Source organism: Mastigoproctus giganteus, chromosome 8 (assembly GCF_048544385.1).
Source record: "Mastigoproctus giganteus isolate SK-2022 chromosome 8, ASM4854438v1, whole genome shotgun sequence".
Taxonomy (NCBI): Eukaryota; Metazoa; Arthropoda; class Arachnida; order Uropygi; family Thelyphonidae; genus Mastigoproctus; species Mastigoproctus giganteus.
This window is the reverse complement of record NC_143582.1, coordinates 20,544,667-20,559,322: the sequence shown is the minus strand read 5'-3', so window position 1 is coordinate 20,559,322 and position 14,656 is coordinate 20,544,667. Positions and strand designations below refer to the sequence as shown.

Here is a 14,656-nt window from a genome sequence, read left to right as displayed (position 1 = left end):
ATCTCAAACTCAATCACAAATTCAGGATTCATCAATGGCTACTGTTTTTAAAAAATCATTTCCTTCATTTTCATATGTTAGAAGTTTCCGTGCAATTCATTTTTTGGTTGCTGTCTTATAAGCCATCTGAAAGATTGGAAGATAGAAGGTTAAAATTGAGTGGGTTGGTTCCCATCTCAATGACACTTCCCCATTTTGAAGGATTTCAGTTAAAATTCAGTACAATAAACAGGTTCTTCATTTTTATACTTGTTTGTTTTTTAATATGGTATTTACCAGGGCTATGCAACCTATTTTGGCTAGTGGCCAAAACAAAATGCTGAAGGTCTACAATAACAGTTCATTAACACTAATTATACATTTTTCAAAATGGGATTTAATATTTGTTGATCAATATTTATATTTACAGTTTAATTTGTTTATACACATTGACTAAATACAAAAATTCAACACTGTTGTTACATAACACTAATTAACATTCTTATTATTGTAAAATGGTAGCCAAAGCCATATTTGGTACATATAGCATTCAGCAAACTAAGTTTTCTGCTTAGTGTGCTAATCTCATATTGTGGAGTCACCTTCACCATGAGTTGTTTTGGTATTGCAGTACTCTAAATAAAACTTGTTGCTCTAGTGCAGAAGAGGATTGGGTTTTTATATATTTATTTTTTTTAATTCAAAGTGTTTGCAACTGCCCAGACTTGAGTTTTTACCCTGAAGTCTCACTAGTGAGCAGATAGGCAATGTGAAGACCTTAGCAACCCAGTGATGAAAAGTATTCACAATAGTACACTAATCTTTTAGCACTGGTGGAAGCCAATACTAAAAAAACATTATTGTAAGTGGTGGCCAAAGATATTTTTTCTTGAGTAGCATTGAGCAAACTAAGTAACAAACTTGGTTTGCTCAATGAACTATATAAACAAACAATATACTTCTCCACTGTTCAAATGGAGAAGTATATTGTTTTATTTAAAATGTTTGCTTCTGCCCAGACTCTAGTTTTATTTTTGTTTTTACTTAATTTTGTTGCTTAATTTTATTTTTGTGCACCCCCTTGCATCCAATATACAGTGGATCCCTGCTTCACGATTGGTTCACTGTACAATCAAATCACTTTACGATTGATTCCCCTTAACAAAATACCATTCACGATACGATATGTAGTAAACGCCAGTCATTGTGATCATGTTTGTGAATTGAATTTTAATTCTATAAAACAGCGATTCTAATAAATGAAAATGGGAGGAATATTATCCACAGGCTATAAAAGTAAAGATATAAAGCACAAATTTACACTTTGTCTTACCAGTTAACAAAATTAAATATGTGAAAAACAGAAGTATATTTTCCACAGGTTACCAAAATAAAAACAAATTTATTTTTTGATATACAGTATCAAAACTGTTCTTGAATATATGTTTGTTCATGTTATTGGCCTCAAGTTTTGCATTTACAAAGATATATCATTTGTGATATTCAAAATATCACAAATCAAAATGACTGTAGCTCACCCATGTTAGTTAGTCACCTCACCAGCAGCATGCCAGGAATATTTCATTTCTCTAGTAATGAGAGGAGGAGGTGCCACATCATAGTGATATAGGCTTTAACTCATATTCTTATGCTTTACTATATGCACATGGTTATACTCAAGTGATGGATATTATGAAAATATGCAAATGGATAAACTGGCATCTGTATCAAAGAGGAAAAAGGAAAATCTTGTACCTAGGTAAGAAAATTTCTTATTTTTAAGTTTACGCATAGTAAACTTTTGATATATCAGCAAAAAAAAAAATAAAAACAGTATTTTACCCTTCTCGTAGTCTGATCCATCTGAGCTTTGAATTTCCCAAACTGTTGGTTACAACTTATTCCAGTAATTAACAACTCAATTAACATGATGAACCCTCGTGTTGAACTTTCTTCCCTATTTCAGATAATGGGAACAGCTGATTTGGTCATGCACAGAGAGGGTTCAGGGGACTAACTGACATGGGTGAGCTGTACTTTGCATATCATAGAAGTATGTAAATATGTAATCATAGTACTGACTCTTAACATTTATAACCCTCAGTCTCAAATATCTTTGAATACACTTGACTTTGCAAAATATTTATAACCAAATTAAATTGTCATTCACTATAACCTAAAATCTCCTCTCTCAGGGAACTTTATTTCCATATTAGTATAGCCATATAGTGCAAGGAAGCCACAGGCTTTTGCTGCACTGGCCAGAAAAAAAAAAAAAAAAGTAAATAATAAAATGCAAATTATGAACTTCCCTCCAAAGGTCAGGTGGATAGATAACTATCCGTTGACCTTTGAATTTCTCTCGGCCTGTGGATGCAACTACCTGTGGATGCAACTTGTTCCAGTAATCAACAACTTACTGTCTAAAAGAAAACCTTCTACAGTCTAGTCTAAACCTCTTCACCTGTAATTTGAATTTATGCTCCCGAATTCTGGAATTATTTATAACAATGAAAATTTCACCTTCATTCATTTTACTTGCCCCTCTCAAGCCTTATAAACATCAGTCATGACCCTTTAAGGTCATGACTGAGGTCCTGGTTGCAAAGCTGAGTGGCCCACATAATTGAGTCTCCTTGTACTGTCTCCCTTTTGCCAATCTCACTATGCGAGTTGCCCAGCTTTGGACCCTTTCAAGAAGCTCATTATCTTTTTTTTAGATGAGGTCTCCATACTTGGACACAATATTCCAAAAGTGGCCGTACAATTGCCTTATACATGAGGTTATCACCTCCCTATCTCTATAGGGTAATATTCTATAAATCATCGATAGGACACCATGGGCTTTCCTGGCTACCTGTTTACACTGCTCAGAAAACTTCATATTTGCTCATATCACAACTCCTACATCCATTTATTCCTTTGCTGTTTTTAATTCAACCCACCAAGTGTATAATTTATTTTCAGGTTGCTATACCCCCAGGTGTAAGACTTTGTCTTGCTGCATTAAAACATAGTTGCCATTTTTCTGACCTTTCTTGAAGCCTGTTCAAGTCATTCTGAAGGAGCACTGTTTGGCACTGATCATTAATGACTCTCCCAAACGTTACATCATCTGCAAATTTTGACATCACACACTTGATCCCTTCGGTGATGTTTTTTATGAAATCAGAAACAACAGTGGTCCAAGAACCGATCCATGAGGGACTCACTTCTGGTGGTTAACCAATCTGAAGAATATCCATTGATCTCTGCCTTCTGTCCTGCAGCCATCCTACAATCCATCTTAGAATCTTTCCAGTAATCCTAACTTAATCCAGCTTATACAGTAACCTCTCATGAGGTACTGAGTCAAATGCTTTGTTAAAATCCAAACAAGGTATGTCAAAATTGTTCCCTACATCCAGCTCATGAGTAACTGTGTTACAATAGTTTACCAGGTTAGTTAAACATAATGTTCTCTTAACAAAACCATGTTGTGTGACCTTCAGAATGCCATTTATTTCTAAATGCCTCTTGATTGCACTCTTAATCATTGCCTCTAAGACTTTCTCTGCCACTGAAGTCAGACTATAGTCACCAACTTCACTCTTAGAACCACCTATATGTATTGGCAATATGTTGGCACTTCTCCAATCCAAAGAAATCTCATTCGATGATGCCCTTATAATTAACCTCATTGATTCCATATGCTCTCTGGTCATCTCCCTCAAAATTACTGGGTATATGCCATCAACTCCAGGAGCCTTACTTACACAGCCCCTTCTGAGCATGAAGGGTCTTTTTTCAGTAAAGACCGATGCAAAGTACCTATTCAATTCATCCACAGCATTAGCTGGGTTATCTAAGACTTTCCCACACCCATTACACAAGGGTCCAGTCTGGTTAATTTTCTTCTTTGTATTCAAATACATGAAAAATTCCTTGTCCATATCCTTTGCTCTCTTAGCCAGTGCTTTCTTACACTCAGCCTTTGCTTCCCTTACCTTATCTGTGGTACTTTTACAGATCAACTTGTAACTGTTGTAGGCTTCAGTACTTTTCACTGCTCTGTAACTTTCTTGTACTCTCTTTTCTTCTCTATTATACCAGCCAGCTCCATATTCATCCATTTCAGTGTCCTCCTCCTGAAATATTTTCTTAATGGTACTTAATTTTCTTAATAGTTCTTGTATTTTAAGCTCTGTTATGTCATGATTCGTGAGTAATGATGAAGTCAAGAATATTCTTATCCATAGTATTATCTCTGACATGCTGTACAAATAATAATCTAGTTTATTTAGAAAAATTTTTCCTCAAGGTGAGTTTCCCTCCAATTATTCCAATCACTCTGGGGCAAATTGAAGTCACCCATAATAAGACATTCACATTTGCTTTCCCATTCTATCTGCATGAGAGACTATCCATACTCTTCACAATCCTCTGCTCTGTAAATTAATCCCATTCTCATTATACCATTACTTTCAACTAATTCACACACACAGATTCTATGTGGGCAGGTGTAACTTCTGACTTGGTAAAAGCTCTTTTCACATTCAGACTACTTTTGATAAGCATGACTCCACCACCCCTTCTGTCTTCTCTATTTTTCCTTAATACATTATATACACCTTAGTGGAACTCGTCATCCCCAATTTCCAGGTGGCACCACATTTCTTTTAGCCTTGTTATGTCAGCATTAGTCATCATCTTAACCAGGAGTTCAAATTCAGCCATTATTGTCCTGCTTATTTGAAGGTGTACTGAGGGTAGCAACCCTCAGTACACCTTGCCAACATTAGCTGTTGCGGCAACAAACCAGAATTGTTGAGGTGGGTGCAAGCATTACATTGATTCATATCACCAGATAAACATGGATCTGTATTACCCTTCTCTCCCTCCCTTGGTGCCTCTGTAGCCAGGTGGGAAGGAGCAGCAGTGTGTAGCACACGCTTCTTGATTAGACCGGGGTTCGAGCCCGTCACCATCAAATACGGAGGATGCGGAAAGGTCAGGCAATGACCACCGCATATCCCGGAGCAATATGGCCTTAGTTGCTAATGCTCCTAAAACCCAAATAACAAACAAACAAACAAACCCTTCTCTCCCCTAACTAGTAGTTTCTCTGAACCCTTGTGAGGTATCCTTGAAGATGCTGGAAAAAATCCTTGCACCACCTTTGTTCAAATGAACACAAAATAGATTCCTTCTACCAAATATTATAATACAGTACTTTAAATCTTAAAATCTGTCAATTTTATTGACTGATTTTTATTTCTTACCTTTTATGTGGTTTGATATTTCCATATCAGAAATTTTAAAAGTTGTTGCAAGATAGAACTGAAATTATTAGTTCAGTTAATACACATAACACAGTGATTCACATGTTGCATGCATAATATTACTGACAAAAAAAAAAAAAAAAAAAAATCTGTGTTTCTATACAAAAAATTAAAACTTATTTATTGTTTTTTTTTCTTTTTTTTTAGAGCATGTTATTGTGATGGCAAACTGAAAGGCCCAATCAAACCCTGTGCTGGCAACAATGGGACCCAGATAGCTGTATGCCAATAAGTGTTTTTCCATTACCTTCATTATTTCTGTAATATACAGTATTGCTAGTTTGATCTGGATTGAAACTGTGGCAAAAGAGCAATGATTTTTATGTTTGGTAAATCTTTTAAAAGGGGGGGGTGGGGAGAGAAATGACACATTTTTGCATATACAGTGGATTCCGGTTATTTAGGACACACTGGGACTGGTGCACTTTGGCCTGATTAAACAACTGCCCCAATTATGCAACTTTTGATAAGAATTCCAAAGAAATCTCATTCGTTAAAGTTTCACATAAATAGTTAAAATACAATGGACCCATGTTATGACGGACTTTCCATAATAAAATACTGTTCGCTATGCGATATGTAATAAGCACTGGTCATTGTGATCACATTTGTGAATTGAAATTTAATTCTATTAAACGGCAATTCTAATAAGCAAAAATAGGAAGAATATTATCCACAGGCTATAAAAGTAAAGATATATTAAGCACAAATTTACACTTTATCACCTTACAAATTAACAAAATTAAATGATACGTGAAAATCGGAGGAATATTTTCCACAGTTTTGCAAAATAAAAATAAATTTATGCTTATGTACATAGCTTAATTAATACTGCAGTATATACATACTAACTAATTGATATTTCTGTTCACTGAGATTTTTTTTTTTGGATTGTAAAATTTAAAACAATAAAAAAGATAAGCAATGAATAACAGAGAACACTGCACGCAATTCAAACTAACACAATATGCGCAAGTGAGATATGGGGTAACAAGTTTACGATGCTTAAAAAATAGGAATGAAGAGCACATTTTGAAAATTTATTTATGTTTATTTATATGATTGAAGATTTCAATGAAGGGGAAACACATTTTGCCATAATAAATTAAAAACCTGCATTAAAAACCAGCTATTGGTATTATCATAAATGTAATAAGATCAAGTTTACTACCTGTTTAGAGTAGATTGCAATAACATAAAAGCCCAATAAATTGTTTTATTGTTGTTACCTCCAGAAATCTGACCAGACCACATGGTCTAGTTGGAGACAATTGTAGGGTAATCTCAAGTTTCCTGCCCCGATTAAACTGCATGTTGTCCCAATTAAGTGAAGAAAATCTTAACTATTTTCTCAATTAGGTTCTGTTCTTTGTCTTAAATAAATGGCTGTCCCTGATTGACTGTGGCCCAAAAAACAGGAATCTACTGTATATACAGGCACCTCCGTAGCCAGGTGGGAAGGAGCAGCAGTGCGTAGCACACGCTTCTTGATTAGACTGGGGTTCAAGCCCATCACTACCAAATACGGAGGGTGCAGAAAGGTCAGGGAATGACCACCGCACATTCCCGGAGCAATATGGCCTTAGTTGCTAATGCTCCTAAAAACCAAACAACTACTGTATATATACATTTAGGCACTTTCGCACATATATACATGCATGTGTGCCTATTGTCTTTGCCATGTCTATCTGTCTGCATGTTACAACTATTCTCAATGGATAAATTTTCATTAAATTTTATATTTGAGAATTTTAAAAATATTTGTCGAGCCATTCCAAATTTCATTAAATTTGGACAAATAGAAATCAGGCAATTATTATTTCTTTTTTCCATACAAATTGTGTGTAAAAAAATAAATTCATAATTCATAGATTAAATGTAGTTTTAATGCAGTATTGTTAGCATTAGACAGTTCATGCACACTTCACATGTAAGACTTATGAATGTAGCATCACTTGTGAAGTGATATATATATATATATATATATATATATATATATATTTATAATTATATTAGTGATAAAAAAGAAAAGAAAGTTAAAACGACAGTAACTGTAACTAATATTTATGGATCAATGCAGTTGCAAGCAATCATGCAATACACCCATAATGTCTATAAAATATTAAGGATAATAGAAAATAATAGAAAAAGTAAATCAATCAAATAATAATACTATCAGGGACTTAAGAAAACGCAAAAAAAAAAAAAAAAAAAAAAAATATCGCTTTTTACCGACAATCTAGATGACTTCAACTGGGGCCAACCACCCAGACTGAAGGCAAAAAACAACTACTATCAAGAGGTTCTCTGTTTCTGTAATGATCAATATATGCTAAGTAATTTAAATCTAAACAAAATATAAACCAATATAGGCTAAATATAAATCAAATGTAAATAAAAAGTTAAGAAATTTTAGAATTATTAGAATCAAATGTAAGAAATATAAGTAAAATATAAATGTAAGCATTATTAATCATCACTGACCCGACAGAGAACGTAATTTAATGATTAAAATAAGATTAAATATATAATACATACTACGTATTTACTGTATCTAGGACATAATGTAATAGTCGTCAAAATATTATGTGGTGCCCCCTATGTGATGGATATGATAAAAATAAATATAAATAAATAATTAAATATAAGCTAACGCAAAGAGAAACATGCAGATAGTAAGAAGAAAAACTAAAGGAGTAGGAATAATAGAACCTGAATTCCACAAAGGCGAAAAATAGTGGTATGGATAAGAAATAGTTTCTCCTTCATCCTCGGATTGCCCTAATAATTTCGGAGAAATAAAAATAAAGAGTGTAGGACAGTTTAAAGACATTACAAGATATAAGTTGTGGCTCGGGTATGCCCGGGATCACAAACCCGTTCCTATAGTAGGACCCTGAGCTGAATTTGCATGTTACCTCAGCGTGAACTTAAGTAAATTTAAATGTAAAATTTATATTTTACTTATATTTCTTACATTTGATTCTAATAATTCTAAAATTTCTTAACTTTTTATTTACATTTGATTTATATTTAGCCTATATTGGTTTATATTTGGTTTAGATTTAAATTACTTAGCATATATTGATCATTACAGAAACAGAGAACCTCTTGTCGTTTTTTGCCTTCAGTCTGGGTGGTTGGCCCCAGTTGAAGTCATCTAGATTGTCGGTAAAAAGCGATAATTTTTTTTTTTTTTTTTTTTTGCGTTTTCTTAAGTCCCTGATAGTATTATTATTTGATTGATTTACTTTTTCTATTATTTTCTATTATCCTTAATATTTTATATATATATATATATATATATATATATATAGAGAGAGAGAAAAAAGAGACTTAAAAAAAAAGAGTATATGGGAGAAGGGTAATACTATTACACAGTTTTAATTAAACTGAATGGCTAAGTTTGGAGAACATAAAATTGTAGAGTTTTATAGTGTTATAATTTTAGTAATTGATAAAGAGATAATTATATTCACTTTTCACTACTATCAATCACAGAGATAGGAAAAAATTCATTTAATTTAAGAGAAAAAAATCAAATGTGCCTTAAATGTAATGCTTACCCTCATGTATTTGCATGTACCCTGGTGTTCAAAGAAAGTGCATCGCCTAGGAATTTCACATTTTTAACCCTTTTTTTGCAATGGTATGTTACATTAATGACTAACATCACAAATAGAAATATAAACAAAAGATATTTATTAATAGTTAAGGCAAAGCTAAGTAATATTTGACAGGTGCTCTCAAAATATTCCAAAATGAGCATTTGTAACCTTTATACAACAGTTTTGGTAAACATGACAATTATGGCTGAAATGTTATCAGAAGCCTTCAGTTTGAAAATGAAAATTCAAAATGAAAACAAAATGAAAAGTTCACTAGGTGCAAACTAATATTTAGTTGAACCGCCTCTGGCCCTGATGACAGCAGCACACCGTCGAGGCATTGACAAGATCAATTTCTGAAGATAATCAGTTTGTGGTTCCAAACACGAATTATAGCTTCCTGAAGTTCACGAAGGGTCTTTGGTTTCTTTCTGGCAACAGTTCTCTATAGGATTCAGGTCCGGGTTGCTTCCTGGCCAGCTAAGAATTGTAGTGGACCGTTCTTCCAACCATTTTTTCACCTGTAACAAATGTAAACACATTACTGTCAAACCTCTAATGCAGAAATGAAGCTAAAGTAACTACAGATGACAAGGAGCAGAGTCGTTCTGAAAGATGCAGTTACTTGGCAGGTTGAAATGGTCTCTAATGGTTGGCAGCAATTTGCCTTCCAACATAGCCAGGTATCCATTGGCATTTACGGAACCTTTTATAAACTGCAGGTGACCTACTCTGCGATACAAAATGCACCCCCATATCATTTGGCTGGTAGGGAATTTCACTGTAGACGCCATACAGTCTGGATGGTATTCTTCACCATGTCTACGGCGAATCGTTTGTCTCCCATCAGAGCCATGAAAGTTGAATGTCTTCTCTTCCGAGAAAATAACCGACTTCCACTGCTTGGGGGTGCATTTGACATGCTCCTCACACCAAGTTAATCGGGCCTTTTTCATTTTTTGTGTGAGGGGTCTTCTTCTTAGGATGACGGGCTACAAGTCCATTTTTGAAGAGGCGTCTTCTGACTATTACTCCACTTGCTACCACTCCTCTATGTTCTTCCCATTCTCTTTTCAGCTCAGACGAAGAAGCTTTATGGTTTTTAAGGCATAAGCGCTTCAAAACGCGGTCCTGTTTTGGTGTAGAGATGCTCTGGTTCTACTGATGGGAAAAAAGGAACTGTGGTTCCTTTTTTCCCATCAGTAAAACCAGGGGCCTCCGTAGCCAGGTGGGAAGGAGCAGCAGTGCGTAGCACACGCTTCTTGATTAGACCGGGGTTTGAGCCTGTCACCACCAAATACGGAGGATGCGGAAAGGTCAGGGAATGACCACCGCATATCCCGGAGCAATATGGCCTTAGTTGCTAATGCTCCTAAAAACCAAATATACAAAACAACAAACAAACAGTAGAACCAGTATTCTTGAGTTTGGAAAGAAATCTACTCACTGTCAACTGATTACAAGACACACTATAAGCAATATGACAGGAAGAACATTCTTCCTCACATAAAGCAACAATAGAACTCTTTCTTCGTTGGGTCAACTGCACATAACTCGCCATGCTGACACAAGCAAGGAATGACTCAACTCTTGCAGAGCGTGCTTATGTAGATGAAAGTAACAGCTGATGCAATATTATGTCATCACCTACACGCGTCAATCTTGTCTGATGCAATCTGTAAGAAATATTGCCATATACTTACGTTATTCAGACGACAATTACAATTTTAAGGGGTGATGCACTTTCTTTGAACACCAGTGTATGTGCATATGCACAAGTATTTTCACACAAAAATTAAATTAATGAAGGTAGTCAGTCATATGTATCATAATTATATTTTTGCATAGGTATATGTATTTCATAATACAGGTATGAAATTACTGTGCTTCATTGATATTAAGTAAACATTCTTGAGATGCAGTTTTTGTAAATAAACTAAATATGTAGGCCAGCAGTACCCAGATTTTGTTCAGGTGGAAAAATACCTAGAAGTGAGATTACTTGTTGAAAACACCATGAAATATTGTATTTAATCCCATCATATGAACAGAAACAATTTTACTAACAGATAATAATACTATGTTAGTAGTGGTAGTAATGGCAAATGATGCAAGAAAGCAAGCTTATATAGCTTCAGCCAAAAAAAAAAAAAAAAAAAAAACACTTCACCTGTCTCTACCCTCCAAGAATTTGTCTAGTTCTCCCATGAATTTTTTTAACCCATTTACTTCCAACAGATGGAAGCAAATTATACAAGCACATATTATATATGTGCAAGTCTCCATAACTCAAAAAATAATAATACATAAAATATTTTTTAAAAAATCACATTCTAGCAGGACAAAAATAAAGAAAAGTGCCTTATCAAATGTCATGTGAAGGATGCACCTCACATGGTGAGCAGATATGCTTAATATCAAGTGTGATATTTGACAATTGAATATACACTTCTGGCTCTGCATTTAGTTTATTTTTGCAATTGGTTTTGTGGAGAAAACTGGAGATGTAGTTGGAAAAGATATAGCTTTTTGGATTTAGTGACCTTTTTTTGTTGGTTGCTAACACTTGTTAACAGATAAGTAGCAGCAGGTGACAAAGGCTTAAGAAACGTTTGTGGCAGAAAAACTTAAAATTAAGAAAATTCTATCTGTTAACTTAATTTTTTATGGGAAAAAATTAGGAAAAAACTGTCATTATTTGAATTTAGCAATGGACTACCATTGTTTTATGAGAGAACAGTTTGAGAACCAAGGATATAGGCAATTTGGGTGTACCATCCACATTTAAATGATTAAAATAAAAGAGATAAGGTCAGTTATAGGTTCCTACTCTGTGTGCATATATACAGGGTGTCTAAATCAACATCAATATTTATTAAGGGAATGGTTCATTAAAATACAAGAAGAAAAGTCTACACTCAGTTTGAAGTAGGTGCAATGTTTTGATTTACAGCATTAAAACAGATTAATAATGTCATTTCTGCTTCTAGTGTTTTGCATACTCCACTTCGTGATGTGGAGTATGCAAATCAGATTGTTGCGCAAAATGTTATGTAAATTGTATTGTTTTTTTTTATAAAAACGTGATGAAAATGTAAAGCTGCGACAAACAGATTGTTGCTGTGGTACATTAATTTCTTTACATGTATGGCAAAATAAGAGTAAAAGAGCATTAACATTAGCAGAATATGCAGATATGTGAAGGAAATGCTAGAGCTGCAGCCACCGAATACCAGCGTCATTTTCCAACAGGGCGACACCCTAATTGGCATGTGTTTGTCAACATCCATCGTAATTTGAAGGAATGGGGTACAGTGAAAGGGCCTCACAACCAAAGTCAGCCCTGGTCATATTCTACACAAGCAGAGGAAGAGGTGTCGAATATCGTGATATTACATCCCTCCACCAGCACACAAAGAGTTAATAAAAAGATAAATCAATGTGCAATATATCACAGCACAATATATAACAGAGAATGAACTTTATGCTACCAGTTATGTTTTCTAAACATTTTTCACTTCTGTTGTTTGTTTTCTTTGTTAATCTTTATTAGAAAATCCAAAGAGCAGGTTGTTCTTGAAAAGTACATACTGGAAGTTACAGTTGGGTGAGCAACATATAGAAAAAAATTAGTTTTATATTATTGATGACTAAAAAAGACTTCATGCATCTGCCTACAATTTAAAATTAGAATTTTCCACTTCAGCTCTTAGAATTACCTTCTCTTTTTAGTATTTCTTGTTTATTTATTTAATTCTTTGCATACTTGATATATGTTATTCTTTATAATTTTACATTAATCCTTGCTTTATTTATATAATATGGTACAATATTACTTTATGTACTGATAGATTAGTCATAAAATTAAGGTCTGCTGTTACTGTTTTCAAATCTGACAGTCCAGTAGTCCATTTCCATGGATCCTTAATGAGTTGTAGTATTGTGTATGATATCACTTAAACATTCTGCATGCTCTGAAAAAAAAAGTGGACTTTGCACATCATGGCCTTTAGTCACCCATGCGCCATGAAAACCAAACCAAAGCTGTGAAAAAATAAAAAATGTTCATTTTTTTTTTTTTTTTTTTTTTTTTTTTTTACACAGATGGACTCAGTATTTGAGACCTGCTAATCCAGGAGAACACCATGTAGTTTTCAGTAAATTTGTTTCTTATGAAGTTTATTAAGACTGGTATATTTTGTGCCTTTTTGCTAGTAGTTTGCTTAGTTTAAATGAATTACTGGTATTATAGCCACTATTAATTAGCTTCTTAATCAGCTAATTTTCTGCTTTCATTTTGCATATTAGTTTTTAATTTTTTCATTATTTCAAAATTTCTTCACAAATGTAATGTTTAATATTCAGTAGTTTTTCAGTAACAAACTGAAATTATCATTTCAGTTTGCTACTTCAAGGCCCTCACTTACTAGAGATGAGCTGAAATTAACGTATAAGTTCCATAGTAATGTAATTTGTTCTTCTTTCTTTTAGCTTTTTATTATTTTTATTTTTTACTTCCAAAGCTATTAAATCATTTGAGGATTGGATACATTTAATTTTTTTCTTTTTGTTGTAATATAATTTCTACTTTTTAATATTCCTTCCATCCCCTCCCCATCTACTACTTAAATTGGTAGCTCAGTTTAGGTTTTTACCTGGAGTTATGTTGTAATGGTATCCAATGCAATATATCACAAGTGCTTCCAGTTTATTCTATTTAGTACTGAAACTGGGAAGTGTATTTGGTGTTCATTTTAGATATTAATGGATCTCAGATATTGAAGCATTTGCCCATATGTGAAGTTTGAAGTTTATTTATATATATATATAAATGAAGTTTATTGAGACATCAATTCCTTTTTTTTTTTTTTTTTTATTTACTTGTAATTTTTCCACATCTCAGTTTGAAATCACCAGATTTTAGATAATAGATATTTATTAATCAATTGCATTTTCTAACAATTATTTATTTATTTATTTTCAGGCAGAAGATTTATTTTATAATATGGTGACTAGAAAAAATGCCTTGAAAAGTTCTGCGGAAGAACATGCAAAGATTTTTAATGTAGTTGGTCATTATGCTGTACATAATGCCAAAGTGGGCTTTTCACTAAAAAAAGTTTGTAAAATATTTTTAGTAAAACTTAATAATAAACAACATTATATTTATAACATTTATACTTGTCTAAAGAAAACTATGTTGTGGTTTAAAACAAAATCTCTTAACTCAAATCATGTTAATCCTTATTGTGCATTATATGATCATTGTATATATTCATTAGTATATCATCAGTAAATGTTAATCGATTAGTGCATCATCATTAATAGGTACTGATAATATTAAACGTAGACAATCTGAGATCTTAATTCATAGTTGTCAGGTGATGAAGAGAAAAAGCTACAAGTTAGGGCTCAACATAAAATTATATAGAATTTTAATCAAGCATAAAAAAAAAGAGGGAGATATGGCCCAAGAAATAGGAACTTGTAGAAATAGGACACATAAATAGAAGAGGTGCAAGAATAATTGCTGATGATATTGAGATGGTATCTATTTCAGGAAGCTGCTAGCTGTGGGATAATACAGAGATCAAAAATTTCAATGTGGTTAGAAGCATAGGCTGATTTGATTCTTGCATTATTTCAAACAATATTCTTGGGATGTGCAATAATTTGCAAAGTAGTGTGGAAAGTTCATGTCCTGCTAGGGTACTTATAACGCTATGGCTCTCACTGTGGCGCCTCTGT

General features: G+C 33.5%; 1 protein-coding gene across 1 annotated transcript in view; it reads left to right on the top strand.

The window, feature by feature from the left end:
- The window catches only part of Mlh1 (DNA mismatch repair ATPase Mlh1), a 110,026-nt gene that overhangs the window by 15,223 nt on the left and 80,147 nt on the right, over window positions 1-14,656 (top strand). Inside the window, exons 5-6 of the mRNA XM_090380163.1 lie at window positions 5,448-5,520; window positions 13,893-14,027. Coding sequence (XP_090236289.1) covers window positions 5,448-5,520; window positions 13,893-14,027 — 208 coding nt within the window. The remainder of the gene's footprint in view (window positions 1-5,447; window positions 5,521-13,892; window positions 14,028-14,656) is intronic.